The sequence below is a fragment of the Benincasa hispida genome, chromosome 8 (genome assembly GCF_009727055.1).
Source record: "Benincasa hispida cultivar B227 chromosome 8, ASM972705v1, whole genome shotgun sequence".
NCBI classification, from domain to species: Eukaryota; Viridiplantae; Streptophyta; class Magnoliopsida; order Cucurbitales; family Cucurbitaceae; genus Benincasa; species Benincasa hispida.
Genome location: NC_052356.1, coordinates 9,021,173 through 9,040,559, shown reverse-complemented (window position 1 = coordinate 9,040,559; position 19,387 = coordinate 9,021,173). Strand labels below are relative to the sequence as shown.

Below are 19,387 nucleotides of genomic sequence, written 5' to 3'. Positions count from 1 at the left end.
ACATTCACGTTATGAAGTCCTAAGAATAAGAACAAAACATGTCATACTTTAGAATTTGGAGTGTCTAGCCTATGTAAGAATTCTTAGAACCCTAAAAAGGAAAGGCTTGTTAGTAGAGCCTATGAGTGTGTCTTTATAGTTATTGCCATAAATATAAGCCTATAGTCTATGATTAGTAAACCAAGTGATCATGAGTCAAATTGATGCTGGCTTATTTAAAAGGATAGAATTTCTCTTAATATTGGAGAGAAATTGTGGAGCTCGGACTCCAGTAGTCTAACCCAGATAGAAATCCTACCTCTACAAAGGAAGCCAACCTAGAACTTAAAAGAAGCAAAAGAACTTAGAATCATTCAAGGATTTTAGGATTTGAACTCCAAACTCCATTAACATAGAAGAAGACCTTAAAGACTAAAAGAAGTCTTGTCCTCTATAGATGCCAACTTATCAAGAAGCTATAATGATGAAATGATAATCTCTTAAGTCCAAATAGGATGTGCATTTGGTAGACTACTCTCTGTTGCAAATGGATCCTAAGGAAGAAGCTTAACCTGATGGAAACAATCGAACAAAGTTTTAAAGCCAGGTTAGTTGCAGATGGCTTTAGACAAAGAGAAAAACATACTTATTCTTCGATAACCTTTCTCCTCGATCACTGAATTACCTCAATCAGTACATTTTCTTAGCACCTAATAACCTTGTAGTAACATTCAAATGACGTTAAAAGGACCGCTTTCCTAAATGTTGAACTGAAGAAGAGAGTTAATATGGAAAAATCTGAGACTTTATAGTCCCATGGTAAGAGAAGAATGGTTTGAAGTTAGATAACTCTTATGGTCTGAAACAAGCTCTTAAGCAATGACATGAAAAATTGATAACCTAAAACTTATCTAAGAGTTTTTCAAGTTAGATGAAGGTGATAAATGCATTCTACTACAAGTTGTGAAAACTATCTCCGTGTGTTTGTATATAGATACTTGTTGAATATGTGGTCGAACTTGCATTGTCATATAAATTGATGTTAAAATCTATATTGAGTGTGTAAACTTTGACATGAAAGACATAGGAGAAGCGAGTGTAATCTTAAGCATAAAAGTTGACTAGAAAAAAAAAAAAAACGTTCGAAAAGGATTTCTTAATCAATCTCACTTATATAGAAAATATTTCTAAGAAATATAACTACTCTTGAATGTAAACAAAAACATTAATTCCAATGACCTAATGTTAAGTTTATTAAAAAAAACACTGGTGATAGTGTTATAATCAAACTGATGTATGCGAGCATCATAGGCAGTCTCCAGGACACTATTGATTGCACTACGCTTGATTATTTATCTGTAGGATATTTTGTAGTTTTACAAGCAAACCTACGTCTAGTAAACGAGCATTGGAATGCTATAAAAAGGGTTATGAGTTACTTGAAGAAAAAACTGAAAACCTAGGATTACAAATCCAAATGTTTCCCACTGTCCTGGAAGGGTTTAGTGATGCTGATTAGAACTCTCTCTTAGTGATTCAAAGGCTACAAGTTGTTATATTTTCATTATAGCAGGTGGAGCGGTCTCTTGGAAGTCCAAGAAATTAGACTATCTTGGCCCAATCATGATGGAGTCAGAAATGATAGCACAAGCAATAGCTAGTGAAGAAGCATGCTAGCTTAAAAGCTTACTATCAGAGATTCCCCTACGTAAAAAATCGGTCACCAACTATATTGATCCATTGCGATAGTACGTGCAGCATCGCGAAAGTTCAACACATTACTACAATGGAAGAGATTGAAAAATAATGTTATAAACACCAGTTCAATGAGAGTCCTCACTGTGAGGAAAACCTAACTGCAGATGGAGATCCCAATGAAACAGCTCAATGGGTAATAAATTGATCACAGTATAAAGTGAATTCATGTAAAACGACATCGAATTACTTTTCTACGAACTAGAGTTTAAGCATTGATATCATGAAGCATAAGAAAGGTTGAATTAGTTCTTAATGAGACTATATCCTTTGATATTCAAGTGATGGTAGCTAGCTCAGGAGTACTCTTGATAGACTCACTTATTATGTGATTGTGGAAAGTGGGGTTACTTCCTTATGGAGGTTTAGGCAAACTCTCTTAGAGCATTCCACTAAACTCGTGATACATCGCATGATAGGCCTTATAAGCACGAGTATTTTGAACTTTACAACTCTAATAATGTTTGGTGTGAGGTGTTGTAAGGATCAGAGTTTCAAACAAAGAGTTATTTCTAGTAGTTTTTAAATCATCTACACTAACGTAATAGTTCAATTCGTAGACACCGTTTGCTTGATGCACAATATTTTATTAGACTGTATACTGCTTTGATGAAAAATTACTTTTCTTATGTTTTTTAAATTTTTCAGTATGGGGATTGTTGAGCGAAAATTTAAGGGAAAAAAAGTTTTAGTTTCAAGAATTCCCATTACTTAGTTTAGGAAGTGGAATCTCCTTCTTATACTCCCACTCTTCGAGTTCGTGGTTTTGGACCCCAAGGATACCCATATTTTAGAAAGGAGTGAGGAGATAGGTATGAAAGAATGGTGAAATTTCACTGAATCGGGGTCGTCCTAAATTTTTTAATTCTTCATTAGAATTAGAAACTTACATAACCAAAATATGCATAAAATCAACTAATTTACAAGCTGTTGAGAGAAGAGAAAAAGAATAGGGGTTATAAAATCAACTTAACCCATGGTAAGAACTCATTAGCCCTCAACGAATCCCCTTCTCCAATAATGATCAACCCATACAATGAAACCATATAATATCCGATGAACAATTGCAACATAACGATGTAAAAACCAAGCGTTACCGCCACAAGAATTGCCTTGTATTCTTTCTTAGGACGTTGAGAATCATAGGAGGGTGGGCTCTATGATTTGAAATAGGAAAGATTGAGAGGAGAAAGTAGAGTGCTGGATTTTCTGAGATCTAAAAACGTACCGAGAATGCGCTCTTCACAACTTCTGTGAAAAGATTATCACCAGTCCAACTACCTCACTCACAATATGAGATTAAAAGAGAATAAAGGGAATGGAAGTTATTTCCCTCCGCTTTAATTTTTAAAAATTAAAATAAAATTAATAATGTTAACTTAAGTATTATATATAATATATAACAATATTAACTGATTTATAATATATTATTATATATAACTATATGTATATCATATATAATACATAACCTATAGTTTAATCATTATATCAAAATACAATATAACTATAGTTCTAATCTCTCATTTAATGCATTCTATTCAATATTAAAATCCATTTAGTTTAATTCTCTCATTAATGCATGATATTTAATATAAATTCTATTTATACTAAATTTAATTATATGGAATCCATTCACATAATTAATATTGAATCATATTCAAATATTTATTCCTCTCAAATAAACTTTATATAACGTATCAAATACATTATATTAACTATATCATATAAATTAAATAAATATAATATATCCATATAACAAATCCCTCAATTAATTGTTAACAATTCAAATAACCAAAGTTGATTCTCATAAATCCTATTGAGTACAGAGGTTACCTTATGGACTTGGATTGAACTTTAATGGTACTTGAATAATTAATAATTATCAACATCCATTATGCCGTTCACTCAACTAAAGACAGATAGTTGCAGTCTTCACACTTACAAAATATTGCATAGATTTAACCATCAACAATGTGATGACCCTTTCACATAAATTGCTCGTAGTACAGTTAGGCCAAAATTACCATTTTCCTTTGTAGTTACATCTAACTTCTTAAGTACCACTGATCCCTTTTAATGAATAGTAAATCATAGTTCAAACTTTGACCAAACCCTGCCCAGCCAAAAGAGGGTGTGGTACTACATTGTTCAAGCCCAGAATTAACCCTTTAAAACGAATCTCCGAAGATGTAGGCTTATTAAGTCGGCGATCTGAACTACTCTCATCCATACAAAATCAAAGAACCGCTTCATAGACAGGAGTTCACAACTCGACCGAACGATTCAGTCGTGTCACCTATGGTCATGTTAGTGAAAGTAAGTCTCTATTATGAAATGTGTTATATATGAGATAGTTATTTCGTGTCTGGTCTTTATAAAAATTCTTTGTAATAGAACACCACGTTCACATTGTCTCTACATGAATTGATAAGATTAATCATTTGCAGAACTTTACAAAAATTATAACATCTACAAAGATGTCCGTATTTGTTGGGTTTTATGTCCTAAAAACTCTATGATTTGTAAACAATAAACTTATTTCTGAAAATTCAATTAGTTGTTATTAAATATATGAATTGCTTATTTCGTTTTACAAATCCAATAAACTAAAAAGTTCCATAACTATTACATGAGTACTTAAACTTTATGAGGAGACATAAAATACAGATCAGGTTCGAGTAAATAGTCAAAATGATCTATAGTATATAATAAGGTTGGGTGCCTTATTCTGTGAACATTATTGGATGCGCCCACTCTATAGTAGGGTTGCAATGGGCCGGGGTAGGGTGAGGGAGAGTTCTTCGTCCCCGTCTCCATGGGGGATTTTGTCCCTATCCTCACCCTCATCCTCGCCCTCCCCGCCTTCCCCGTCCCCTGGTTTGACCTCATTCCCCCTTCCCCGTCCTTGGTTGACCCCATTCCCCCTTCCCGGTCCCTGGTTTGACCCCCTCCCCGATCAAACGATGAATCCTGATCAAGGACCCGACCCTGCGGGATTTTACCAACCTACTCTGTAGTTGTACAAAAGTGTTTGTAAAAGTGCTACAGACAAACGTGATCCAAATTCGTACATGTTATGACATAAGGAGTGGGTTGTCTTGTGCAATGAGTTTTATACAAGATCGGACTGCGAAAATCACACTCTCACTTTATCACGTTGTTTACTATTTAAAACTGATTATTTCAAAGCGATATTCTTAGCTGGGAACATAGGGTGCAAATGTTTATTCGGAATTATCCTTAGAATTTCATAAGTGAGGTTTGCTCAAACAGCGCCGGCTCAATAAACCTCCATTTCAGGGTAAGATCGGGTAGATAGCTAGGGATATAGGGTACAGGATGAACTTTACTCCACTTGGTTTCAAGGATAGTATAGAGGTTATTCCCTTAAGTGCTGACTCCAAGTCTTGGACAAGGGCTCCACCCTCCTCATTGGCCTGAGAGTGGGCTCGGTTTGTTAATTGGATCACAAACTAATTGTTTCATTGGAGGGTAATTGTTCATTAGAGGGTCAGAAAGGATTTAAGGAACAAAGTTAATCTCGGGGTAAAACAAACATTTGACCCAACCTTATTACGAACAACCTGTGAAGGGTTTAAACTTTACTAATCATGGTTATATCGATGTGACATTAATATATCTACAGTGAGGGAGGTGCAACTATGTGCTTTAGTGGAGTGACCCATTCATTAAACGAATAAGGGTTAATAGATATATAAAGTTTAACTAATTAATCTCAGAATTATTGGAGCCCATGATCTGTAGGTCTACAAGATCCCCCTACTAGCTCATAAATGGATTAGCTTTAGAGTAGCGTGATAAGATAATTCAGAATGTTCAAATAGAATTAATAGAGTTAGCCATTTACATGTTTAATTTTTGAAATTAAACGAAAATGGAGAATCTAATTAATATTTAAATATGATTTAAATTTTAAATTCATGAATAGGGATCATGATGTGGAATTTGTGTAAAATTAATTTAATATTTGTATTAAATTAATTAGAATTAATTAAAATATATTAATTAATTATTATATTATTAATTTATTAAAATTAATTTATTAAATTAATTTTCTAAAATTAATAATGTTTTCAAATTTTTGAAATCAAAATAGATTTTTGGAAATGTTGGATTTCTCCACTAATTAACCCAGTAGCTCACACTAATCCCACTTGATTTTGCTCTCAATCTTCCAAGCATGAGGTGCTCTTCATGTAGGCCTTCTCCATTGCATGATTGTCCTGCAATAAATAGAGAAGATTGAAGTGGAAATCAATAATGAAAACTAATGCATCAGTTGAGTTTTTGTTGAAAACTTGGAGTTGAAGAAGGTGTTCTTCAAGAGGATGCAACAGTGAGCTTCTTCTCCAAATTCCCTTCATTCAACTTAGTTTGAGGCCCCACGAACTCAATCTTAAAGCTCCAAGAGAATTAGTAGGGAAACTTGAGGTGATTCACAACAAGATTTGGAGAAGATTGTTAGCTGAATTCCAGATTCTAAAGTTCTACAAAGGTATGACTTGAAACCCTCTTATTATTGTATGAGAATTCTTTATTTACAGCCAAAATTAATGAATTAGAATGCTTATTAATCCTTGTTGCTTCTGCTGCATGTTGATATATACTTCTACGAGTATTCGTAGTGTCACCAGGATAAGGTATCCAGCTTATTCCATCTAACTAACAGACCCATTTAAGTTATATTTAAACATGGTTCACATTGTATGTCTCTACTACATTTTAAGCTTACAAAATGATAACCTTGGATTGTTATAGTATCGATTTGTGGGTATAATACTATTAAGTGATAAATAAATATCTCATATTTTATTAAATAAATAAATTATTTGCATATTACAACTACAAACTACAAAACCCACGAGATTTAGGGCATCAACCTCAACAAGGCAAATGTACGTATGGTGGACATCCCACACGCGTGTACCATCGCCGCCGCCGCCGCTCGTCCTGTCAGGCATGTTGAGGCGCCCGTATGCGTGTGTGATGATTTTTTATTAAAAAATAATGATTATTTTATTTTTTTTTAATAAAATAAATACAAGAAAAAGGTTTCAACCATTCTAGTCTTCCTCCCACGCCGTCGTTTCAATCTTCTACCTGCATCTTACGCCATGTTCTATGGCTGGATGCTTCTCTCCTCAATGGTTTGCACTGCAGTTGACCTTCGAGGCCTATAAAAGGCGCAAGCCTTTCATCAGTTTTCACAACTCATTTTTCACAGTCTCTCGTGATTCCTTTTGATTTCTTCACTTTCGTTTTGGGTTTCTGAGCATCTCAATCCTGAAGGGTGTGAGTTTTTCAGTTGGGTATAGTGCAACTTCGATCGAGATATTTTATATATTATGGGTTGTTTTATTTTGGGGATGATGTGGGAATTCCATAGAATTGCATGCATACTTGGACAGAGTCGCGAAACATCTTAAAGAGAGCGAGATCCATGACTTAGCCTGTAACAAATTTTTGTTTTGTAGGTTCCATTTTCTGAATACTGCCATTCGTAATTGTTCGTGACCATTCGTTGCTGTCATTTTCTATCCATCGGAGGGTAGCAATTTCAACAAACGGCTAAATTTCATTTATGTTGAAACTTAGGGTTACATTTCATTTGGGCCACTTTTATAGGGGCCCGCTATACAATTATTCCAAAGAAAAACATACGATAGTAATTTTCTTAAGCATGAATATAACCAATAAACAAACATCTAACTACCTCTAATTCTTCATCTATGATGAGAAAGAAGAACAACCTTGAGAGGATATCAAAGCCATAATAACACGACTAACTTTGTTTCTTCTCGAGAAGAGTGATAAAAAAAGTACAATATTAATATAGTCCTTTACAAAAGGAATGTCTTCAATAAAGACCCAATTTTAGTAAAAGATATCTCCTTCCTGTTAAGGAACGTAAGGATACTGTGTCATGATAGTCAATTTAGTTTCTAAGGTTTTAAGCTTGAATATTTTACTTTACTTAATAAATTTATATTAATTAGGTTGTTCACATGTGTATTCAGTTAAAAATAATTTTTTGAACTTATTACAAAATACATATTAAACAATTTTTTACTAAACATTCTTCTTTCTTTTTTTTTTCCCCTTTTTTTTTTTAAAAAAAAATTATGGATAGATATTTTGAGATGGGCTAAGGCCGAGAATCACAAAAAAGGAGGACCAAACACGAAGGTAGAAGCACAAGATGGTTGACTCAGGACCAAAGAGACCCATGGCTGACCTATGAGCATGGTTCGCCATGGTCTTTGGCTGTCGATCCAAGTGATTCAGCCAAAAGTCATCATCTATGGAGGACTCTTTCATGACCCTTGGATCACAAGTGTGGGGTTGTTTTGTGGATCCACATGGGTCAACTATTTCAGTCAAATAAGGGAGAAGGTTATCCTAGTCCATGTGAGCAATTGAGTTGAGGTAAAGAGTAGTCTGCATTCCCGACGGATGATCCATGGAAGAATCGTTAAGAAATGAATATGGAAGCAACACTTAAAAGGTTAATTTTGAACTTAAGTGATAGCATATAACCGCTCGAGTAGTGGTTCAACGGTTAAAAAAATTACAAAAATGACAATGATAAGCCCAAGTTTTGGTTACAAAGCAAAAAGTCTATATAAGCAAAGCATACCATTTGTCTTAGGTATGCTAAAACACCATACTATTTTCCATTGTCAAAGTTATGTTACTCACAAAACTAAGACTAGCTTGAAGTTGATGTGTGTGGCTTGGCACCACGTTAGTGCACATATTTACTGTTGATTTGCTATTTTTTTTTTTCTTTTCCATCAAAATTTTTTCCTAATAGGAAGGAAAAATAAAAATGTATGGATGAAAAAATAAACCATATTTTCTATTGAAATTTAGGTTATCTAACACACGACAGAACTTGTTACACACGATGCTACATCATTTTCAGAGACATCATAGATAAATGCGGAAAGTTAAAAACCAGAATAGAACACAGAGTTTGATAACCCTATTTGATATAATACCACGTACGTCTAGGGGACATTGTGCCTGTGGAAAGATATTTTCACTAATATAAAATTAAGCAATTACAACGATATACTTATCTATAAATTTATCGCAATTAGAATGATAACTTAGGCTCCCTTTAAGTGTGAGACTTCCTCTCAATGAAACTTAAGCTCCCCTTAAGTTTGAGATCCCCTTATTTTCAATGTACTTATGCTCCTCCTAAGTATAAGAATGTTAGTGAATAATCACTTAGGCTCCACCTAAGTGTGAGACGTGAGACTTCTTCTCAAATGTAATCTTTTCAACTTCTTGTGAGTAGACTATCACTTAAAGAACTTAGACTCTCCCTAAGTTTGAAAATTCCTTCACGAGTAATGATGTCTTAGGCTCCCCCTAAGATATAGTATCCCTTCTCAAGTGTTGAAGTCTTAAGCTCCCCCTAAGATCGCGACAATCTTCTTTTAGCAAAAGCTTCAAAGATGAATTACAACGTACAACTTCAAGATCAATGATCATTCAGAATCAAAGTTGTAACATTCGGCCACCACCAAAATCAAAAGGTTTTCACAAAACAATGTAAAAGTTGTCAACCCATAAAAGAACACAACTTGCTCTTAAATATGCATAACGGACAATAGGAAAATAACCCTAATGAAATTCAATAGAGAATAAACAAGGAAAGAATCCAGAAAAATAAATTTGCGGAATTTTTCATATAAGGATAAATTAAATTTGCAGGAATGGTATCTTTTGTGACATCTTCTTTGACATTTTCTGTGACAACTTTTGTAACAATACCAGATCATCCATACAACAAAAAACTATCAACCTTAAACAAATATACCGTCGATAACAAAACTCTATTCTCACCTTCTCCTTCATTTACTAGAAATAAAATCACTGGATTTGTGATAGAGAGATGAAGGAAGATGTTACACACATACATCATCACAACGATCAAGGAGGACGATGCAAGATATGCATGGAAAGGGATAAGTAGGTCAAGACAAAAGATTTAATATTATGGTTGTTTTCAAATAAAGGAAAATGAGTCAACTTATTTACAAATATAACAAAATATCATTGTTTATCAATGATAGACTGCGGTATATCACGATAGACTTCTGTCACCTATCACAGTCTATCACTCAATGATAGAAGTCTATTGTAATCTATCGCGGCCTTCCGCTGATGATAACATTTCGCTATATTTAAAAATTATTTTAAACAGTTTTATCATTTAAAATAATTACTCATTTTTTAATGGATTTTTTTAGTGAAGTCTAAAATTTATTTGGGCATGAAGAAAATATATGATAAAAATGAGTACAATCTTAGATATAAGATTTGTACTTTTCTAAAAATAGGCCAACCGGCCTATTTATTTTAGGCATGCCTTTCGACATTTTATCAAACTTGCAATTTTATCCAAACAAATGCCTCAAGAAATTGTCGGCGTATTCACATTCATGTTCAATTATGGCCGTGCAATTAAACACATGAACACATGTATGTGTATATATTATATATTATATATATATATATATATATTCTACTTCTTTTATTTAAAATGACAATATTAAACAACTAGAAAGAAAAAAAATACATTTTTTCAATTAAGAGAGTTCAAATTTTCTGATCCATTTGTTTAGTTAAAGAAACCATAAGATTACTCTTTGAAATCAGTATAAAATAGCTCTTTAAATTTTAAAATTCTCGTCATTTAGTGGCAGGTATCCGAGACGTATTAGACACAACTAATTAAAAGTTTGGGAGTAAAGTTACTTTTGACATTGCGTCCTTGTCAAAAAGCCATTAAAAAAAAATTATAACTATTTTTTTTTGTCCTTAGTAAAATAAATTTAAATTAAATCTATTAAAATCACTTTTAACAATAGGTTGATTTCATGTTGACTCTTAAAACAATATCCTTCTAGTTTTTAAATAAAAATCATATAAAAATTTTAATTAAAATTTAGTTTTCAATTTTATACTTTAAAAAGAATATTTATTTTATATAGTTATCTATTTCTCACCTAATCAAATCTATGTTTTGCTTTTCCTGAATTAAATGCATTATTTTTTTAAGTATATCATATTCATTTTTTTAAAAATAAAACTATTTTTAATATTTAAAAATTAATCTATAACAAACAAAATTTATCATACTAAACAATTATATAAAATTTTAATTTACAAAAAATAAAATAATAATAAAAAGTTGATTATAGTTTTATTTTAGTTATTATATCTAAAATAATAAGTTTTTTTTGTAGTTATTTACCAAACACGTACTTTTTCAAGTTTAAGTTAAAATTTATCAAACACTATTTTATTTCTTTTCATAGCTAATATCTTTAAAAGCAGAGTTGATGACAATTATTTTAAAAGCTACAACAATTTCAAATGGAATCTAATTTTAGAATGATAAAAAATCACTTTTGACATGCATAAAATTAAAATTATAATGTTCAGAAATTATGAGAAAATAATTGAAAACATCCCAGATCACTTGAAAATCACTTAAAAAATCATTTGAAAAATCACTGGTGGTTGATTTCAAGTTATTTTCATTTTAAAATGACTATTATTTCATATAAAAAAAATCTTGCTCTTATTGATTATTTTGTTTTAATATTTTTAGTTAATTTTATTTTTCTTTTTAATATTTTTTTAAATTTTTTATCTTTATTTCTCTCTAATTTATTCTCTCGGATAATTTTAAAAATGATTTCGAATGTTTTCAGAAGTACATGTTTCGAGAATGATTTTGAAAAAATCACTTGATGATTTTCTTTTTAAAATAACTATTATTTCATATAAAAAAATCTTCTTCCTGTTTTACTTTATTTTGTTTTAACATTTTTATACAATTGTATTGTTTCTTTTGAAAGTTTTGTCCATTTTTATCTTTATTTCTCTCTAAATTATGCTCTCCTAGATAATAATTTTTCGTCTCTAAAGGTTTTATGATCTTAATGTCTAATTTTATTTTCGTTTTCAAACATATAAATTTTCTCACTTTTCTCTCCAACAGTTTTTAGTTCTCTATTGATTTTTTTTTGGAAACAATATATATTTTTTTTTATCTTTAGGTTCGTGGACTAATTTTTATTTGGTCCTTAAATTTCAAACACATTTAGTCTTTAAGTTTTGAATTTAGTTTCAATTTAGTTTCTATGTTTATTACAATTTTAATTCTTAATATTTGAGTTTTGTTTCAATTTAATCCATAGATTTCAAGATTTTTAACTTCAATTTTTTATTAAATAGACATTTTCAAAGATTAATACCAATGTCTATTGATTAATTTAAAATAATTATGAATAATTTTAAATTTAATTTTTAAAAGTGATGAAAAATAGTGAATCTTAATTAATTATAATTCATTTAATTATTTTTATTCACATACATTGACACCAAAGACCAAAAATGAGAATTGAAAAATTGAGGTTAAAAATGTAAATATTGAAATCTAGGGACCAAATTCAACAAAACTCAAATGTTAAGAATAAAATTGCAACATTTTGAAATCTAGAGACTAAACTAAAACCAAACTCAAAATTTTAAATCTAAATGTCTAACATTTTGAAACCTAAGAATCAAATAGAAATTAGAAACCGACCAAGGGACCAAAAAATATTTTTTCCCTTTTTCTTTTTCCTCTAACTTTTTCTCTCTCTATGGTTTGTTTTTTCTTCTCATTCTACAACTCTTCCTCTTGAAATTTTTGGTTCCTCACTCTTAAGTCTTTTTTCTTTTTCTTTTTTTTTTCCTTCTTCTCTAAAATGTTAATTCTCCATAAACTTTTGTCATTCTCCCTAAATTTTTTTTTTCTCAACTATACATCTCTATAACTTTATTTTAATCCTTGAATTGGCGTTGTTTTTATTAAATTTTCTCTGTCTAAATTTCTCTTATCTCTAAAGTTTTTCTTTTTCTCTTTAATACTTTTCTGTAGCTCTATAGTTTTTTCTCTTAAAATTTTATTTCTCCATATATAATTTTTATCTACCATCCTCTAAATTCTTTAAATTCTTTTTAATCTCAAATGTAATTTTTTTTTACCTTGATAATTCTAAGATTACTTTACAAAAGAATCCTTAATCATTTAAAAATACTTTTTTAATTAGATTTATATCACTTGTATAATATGATTATTACTTTTCCAAAACTAATTATAATTAAATATTTTAGTTAAAAAAATATTCTAAAAGTTAATCCCAAACACCCTAATTATGTCTTTCAAATCAGTTTTTATTCTACTAAATCACTCGTAAAAGTATCGAACCAAACATTAAAAAATGATGATATGAAAATTATTTTTCACAAATCACTGGTTAATATTTTTTTTTTTTTGGTTAAAATCATTATTTCTGAAAATACTTCCAGAAAATAACCAAACGTTTTTTTTTGGGCATCATTCATGCCTTGCAATAATATGAGTTTTCTCATTCCCTTTCCCGTCCTCTGCTACTTTATTTTGAATATTAGATAATTAATGAATTGATATTGATTTACCAAAAATATAGAATTAATATTTAAATATTATTTTAGTCTTTGTACTTTCGATTTTTTTTTTTATTCATTTTGGTCCCTATATTTTGAATTTTGATTCATTTAAACTTAAAAAAAAAGTGACAATTTTTATTCCTTAAAAGTAAAAATGAATCGATCAAAATGACAACTTTTTAAAACTATAAGGACGAAACTGAACTAAAATTAAAAGTACAAGGACTCAATTTACATTTTTAAAATATAGAGACTAAAATGAACAAAAGTTGAAAGTATAGGATCTAAAATGAACAATTTTAAAATATAAAGACAAAACTGAACCAAAACAAAAAATATTAGGACTAAAATAGTATTCAAACATAGAATAAATCATAATATTTTATTAAAATATATATTTAGTTCAATTTTACAAATAACAACTTATTTAAATTAATTCAATTACTTAACAATATCGTATATTTAATTAGATACTTGGGAATAGTCAAATTAAACTATTATAGAAACATACTAAAATAATTATTTACCAATAACTAATCAATTTTGTCAATACTTTGAATTTTTTATTATTTTATTAATTAATCTATTAAAACTATGTAAAATTGTCAGGATTATATCTATAAAAAAAAATAATAATTTGTCTCTTGATCACATAGTAATTTTTCAATCCCTTAATTTCATAGTGTACCAACACAGTAATTTTTCTTATTCTCGGTGAGAAATTCTCAGATACATTATTTTTATGACATCGTTTATTCATAAACATCTATAAATCTTAAACCAAATAATCTTTTAAGATATAAAACTGATAGCAATTAAAGTTCATGGAATAAAAAATATAAATCAACCATTTTTATTTAAGGAATATTATCATTTAAATTCCTCACTTTTGAAGAATACGTATGTTTGATCCTTAAATTTTCAAATGGTATAATTTTAATTTCTTAATTTGTAAGAATAAGTTTAAAAGGTCTTTCAAATAATTTCTTTATTCATATTTATAAACCTTTTAAAGAAACGTAGATAATGTTTAGTTATCTTTTAAGTATGAGTGAGCATGATAAACCAAAGAATCGAGCCAACCGACCAAAATCGATCAGTCAGAGAAGAGGAGGGCATCGATTGGTATCGATTTAGGAAAAAAATTCAAACTGACAGAGTTAATCCGACCAAAATCAATCAACGGTTGGTTTACACTCCTCAACAGTCGAGGTTAGTGTAAACATTTACTAAACTGACTATAATCACTTCAACAATGGTTTGATTGAAAAATTAACTCCAATCGATCGCTGCACACCCTTATTTTTAAGGCATGATTGCGTGACGAAATATTAATCTCTCTCTAACGAAGTGATGAAGTGAATGTTTTCTTGTAATATAATGTGAATATGTAATGCTAGAAGAAAATGTTGCCTTTATTTATTTATTTATTTTTCTCTTTTGGTGGTTGGGAGAAATTTAATACTTATCTTGTCCAACTCTTATCAACTCCCTATACCATATTACTGTGGTATTGAATTTTTCTTTTTTTTTAGAATAATGGATATATTGTCGTATAGCTCCATGTCTCAAGTGTGAGATATTTTTATTATTTTGTTTTTCTTGGATTCAACTTATCACAATTGCCACTTGGTGGCGTGCCAACATTAGTATATACATGTACACGCTATTACACAAATCGACCGTTGTGTGGGTCTCAATCCGTGTTCGCATGGGACTCTGTTCGTTGGTCCTCCTCCGCCAGATCCTCCACCGTTGCCTGTCACCTTGCATCGTCAACGCGCCTCTATCCTCAAATCTATTGCGTCTTTTTCCTCAGATCCGACCACCTCTATAGTTGCTTGCTCCGTCGTAGTACTACTGTTGCAGCCCAATCCACTCTTCCAAATTTGCTACAGATCTACCAACTCTATTGTTGAAGCCCCCTAGCCGTCGCTTAGTTTGAGATCCATTGCAGCATCGCTGACCGACTAGATCTGTGTGATAGAAGGTAAAAAAAATGCCACTAAAAGTATAAGGGAGCCTTGACATGCATTGGTGTATACGTCATTGTTACCGAATAGCGATAGGTTCCGTCGACGTGTATTCATGTTGTGAGAGAGACTATGTTATATCTTGTGTTGGAGGAAATGAAATATATAAATTGAACATACACTAGTAAACTTACTATACCTTAAGTAGAAAGGGTATATACACGGTACACAATAACAATGTCCAAAATCAGAAGTAAGCTAAATAATATAACAAGGCTTATGAATTGAAATAATTAATAACATCAAGGAATTGTGAAATCGTCAAGCATTATTCTAAAGACAATTATTCGCATTGCACAGGCTGTAAGTAGACTATAACAATCATCTCAGCAAGATACAATGATTAACTCTAGTAGAACTGCAACCTTGAACTATTAAGATATGGTAGAACTTTTAGATACTTACTCTCAACTCAATTCAAATATAAAAAGAATCAAATGGAAGAAAGAACTCTTTCTTTTGGGATGAGATGCAACAAATGAAGAAACAAGTTGCCATTTATTAGCTAGCAACTTAGTAACTCTCTCCAAAACACTAAACAATATCAAATAAATACAAAATCGAACAATTTTTCAAATTTAACTCAATTGAATTGTTACTTGACCAAAATTAAATATAAGTCATTCAGATTGAAGAAACTATAAATTTAACTTTTATATAGGTTAAATTTGTACATGAAACATCTTTTATTTGATGGTATCAATCCAATTTTAAGTTTTTAATTAACCATGAATTTAATCTGTACAAATAAATCTATTTTGTATGTTTCAAATATTTACAAAAGTTTCCTTTTATTTCACTATGAATATCAAACATCTTGATGCATTCAAAACAACGTTTACTATTATGTCTTGATGTATTCAACTTGTGTCTCGATTCCATGCTACGTAGAGAGAGACAATATTTTCTCACTATGTTTCAATGAATTTTTATAATGAATGTTGATATGTTATTAATACATTAACACGATATACTTGAAATTAATTTTTGATGAGTAATGATATATTATTAATTAATACATTAATATTATATTTGTAATAAATTTTAAATGGGCATCGATGTAATATTGATACACAAGTATTATTTTTATAATTGTATTTAAAACAAGTATTATGGGGATGGAACTCTTCTCATCATAACAAAAAACTATGGTTTCTATAGAAACCTAGTTGAGATTGACTTTGCATCGCTTGGAAGTGAGTTAGACAAGTTTTTAGTTCCTTTAAACACGTTATTCATATCTTCATCATTAAAAATGTTTTTAATTACGTTAAGCTTTGTCGATTCACTAATGTGAAGTTATCATTTGTCTTTTAAGTCCTCCCATTTATGTTTAACAAATGTAATTGTTATCATCAATCCTTTACAAAACTGTAATGAGGATGAATTGAACTATTAATAAGTTGATGACAATATAGTAGTAAAAGAATGCATATACTTTGAAACGAATGAATAAGAATTCAAATTTAAGTACTGCACAAATAACAAGTGCATGAGCATGCATTGATTGATAAATTGGCATATTAATAATATAATTTAGTATATAAATTATGTGACTTATACACTTTATATCTTATATATCAATGATATGTCTATTGATTGATATATAAAAATATAAAGTATATCAGATAAAATATTATTATATTTGTTAACACATCAATGAGAGTAAAATTGAAATAATAAAAAAAAAAAGAGAGAAAATCAAGTTCCAAACTTTTTGATACACTCTGGAAATTTCAAAAACTCATTCTAAGATTGGCCAACATGTTAAAATTCTTTTTTAAATGTGAAAATATAAAAAACTTATGAGTGGAAATAGTTAGTTTTTAAAATCTCAAAACAAAAAAACAAATGATTATCATAGGACCTTGAGATTAACTAGATCTATATTCTCATTTTTTAAATCGACAAATTGAGTTATCACGATGTATATATTAAAAAATATCCGGTCAGAGATGGAAAAGGCATCCTCGACCCGCAACTCGAGTGTCGACTCATGTATTTGAGTACATAATTCATAGATGAACTTTCCATTCTAGGTAACCTTTTCAATAATCCAGAATTCTCAAGAAGTAAGCATAACATATTTGTAAAGTGATTATATGGAACTAGAATTTGCTTCATTTCATGAGAACCACTTCAATAATTTGGAGGCAGAAATGACAGTTCTAAAAGTGACATTTCATAGAACTTTGAATGCATGGACTCAATTACTCACATGCTGTGGTCTCCTCTAACTTAACTTCACATACTTCAGTCCAAAACCTTCTTGCATGCCCTTTCCTCTCTTTTTTACTTTTAGACCCCTTCAAATCTTATCTTTCAAAACCCATTTAACACTATATATACACCTAATTTTATAAATTTTTAAACACAATCAAAGCAAACTCCAAAAAGGATATTCCCTCTCTTTCTCTTTCTCTCTCTCATTACAAACTTTGATCATATGGCTAAGTCTAGAACCATGAAGAAAAAGAATGGTATCAAGGTCGTCGTCGAGAAGCTTCAAAAGAGCCTATCGCGAGGTCGAAAACCGTTTAATGCGAATAGTAATGAGAATTTTGACGAAGTTGTGGACTCGACTGCGGTCCCGGAGGATGTGAAAGAAGGGCATTTTGCGGTGGTGGCAGTGGACGGGGAGGAGCCGAAACGATTTGTAGTTCCATTGAGTTGTTTGACACACCCTATGTTTTTGAGGCTGTTGGAGCAAGCAGCTGAAGAATATGGTTTTGACCATGAAGGTGCATTGACAATCCCATGTCAGCCAGGTGAGGTTGAGAAGATTTTGGCTGAGCAATGGAAGTTAGAGTCTAAAAAAGACTCTAGAGATGCAATTACTTGGGGAACTTTGTGTAGAGCCATCATTCAAAGTTATTGAAATTACTACTAAAAAGGTTTTGTATTTTTTTTTCTTTTAATTATTAGCCCTGTGTTTATTGTAAAAGTAACAATAAAGATATATATTGTCAGCTTTTACTTTTTAACATCTTTATAGCACTTTATCTTAATTTTTCACAATTAATTTGGTCTTGAGTTTTAAAATAAATAACAATCAATTTTGTTCAAAAACATATTAGTTTAATTCGTCAAGACGTTATTTATCTCCTTTAAAATGGGAAGTTCGAATCTTTCTGGTCTATGGAGATCTAACCAAAAAAAGTTACAATTAGTCCTTTTTTTTTTTTTTAAATTAGAAAATTACAAAATATCCACTATAGATATGAAATTTGGACAAAGTTGATAGAGTTCTGGATCCTTCTACAATTCAAAGTTGGAAAGGTGGTTCACTTATTATTATTATTATCATCTTCATTTTTATATAGGCTTCCATTCCAACGAGCTTTCTGAAGTCGACTATCTCATGACAGTATCATAAAAGTGTTATTTTACTAAGCTTAAAGTCAAGCTAATTCGGATGTTTAACGTGTTTAAATTAATGAATTTGTAGAAATTGAGCAATCAAGAGATAGATCGAGCCTTTGTATTAAATACGCACTTAAATGAAGCATTTGGACTACAAAGGCGTAAGCCAAGTCATCAAGGAAACAAAAATACCGATTTACCCCTACTAGAAGCTTCCTATCACTCTTCAAAATGAAATAAGACGTTTCGAGACTAAATTGTAGCGTAGCAACCCTTTAGCTCAACATTACACAACTCTAATAAGATGATGCTTGGATCTGTGTTTCTAAGCGAGTTGACCAAGCACCTGCTGCTGGGTTAAAATCCCAAGTAGAAAAAATTTCAGACCGTTTTCAAATTTTACTAATAAATTAATAGAGAAAATAAAATCTAGAAACCCTTACTCTCATTGATGACTTTGGAGGGCTTCAACAACTTTTTAGATCTACGATCTTGATTCTTCTACTGCGAAAACAAGTGAACACCACCAAAATGGTTTCACCTGTATTCTTCTTGGGGTAGTGAGGTAGAAGGAGGTGCGATCCTTAGAGGAAATTTTCTATAGAGAAAAATCTCAAAGACCATAGCAAAAATATCTTGTGATCCTAACCGAATTATTTTAAGGGAGAAGGGGAAGTTAGGAGAAGATCTCTTCCCACTTCCATATAGGGTGCAAATGGATCTACAAGAGAAAATGA

The 19,387-nt window shown here is 30.6% G+C and overlaps 1 protein-coding gene across 1 annotated transcript; it reads left to right on the top strand.

Annotated features, from left to right (window-relative positions):
• The first annotated feature begins 17,673 nt into the window (after nucleotides 1-17,673).
• Nucleotides 17,674-18,258, top strand: LOC120083711 (protein SMALL AUXIN UP-REGULATED RNA 10-like). The gene has a single exon (XM_039039558.1). The coding sequence runs from the start codon at nucleotides 17,734-17,736 to the stop codon at nucleotides 18,163-18,165; it is 432 nt and encodes a 143-aa protein (XP_038895486.1). The 5' UTR covers nucleotides 17,674-17,733; the 3' UTR covers nucleotides 18,166-18,258.
• Nucleotides 18,259-19,387: the final 1,129 nt, after the last annotated feature.

What these genes read in the sequence shown, in the direction of transcription:
- LOC120083711 (XM_039039558.1), top strand. Translation starts at nt 17,734, where the DNA reads ATGGCTAAGTCTAGAACCATGAAGAAAAAGAATGGTATCAAGGTCGTC.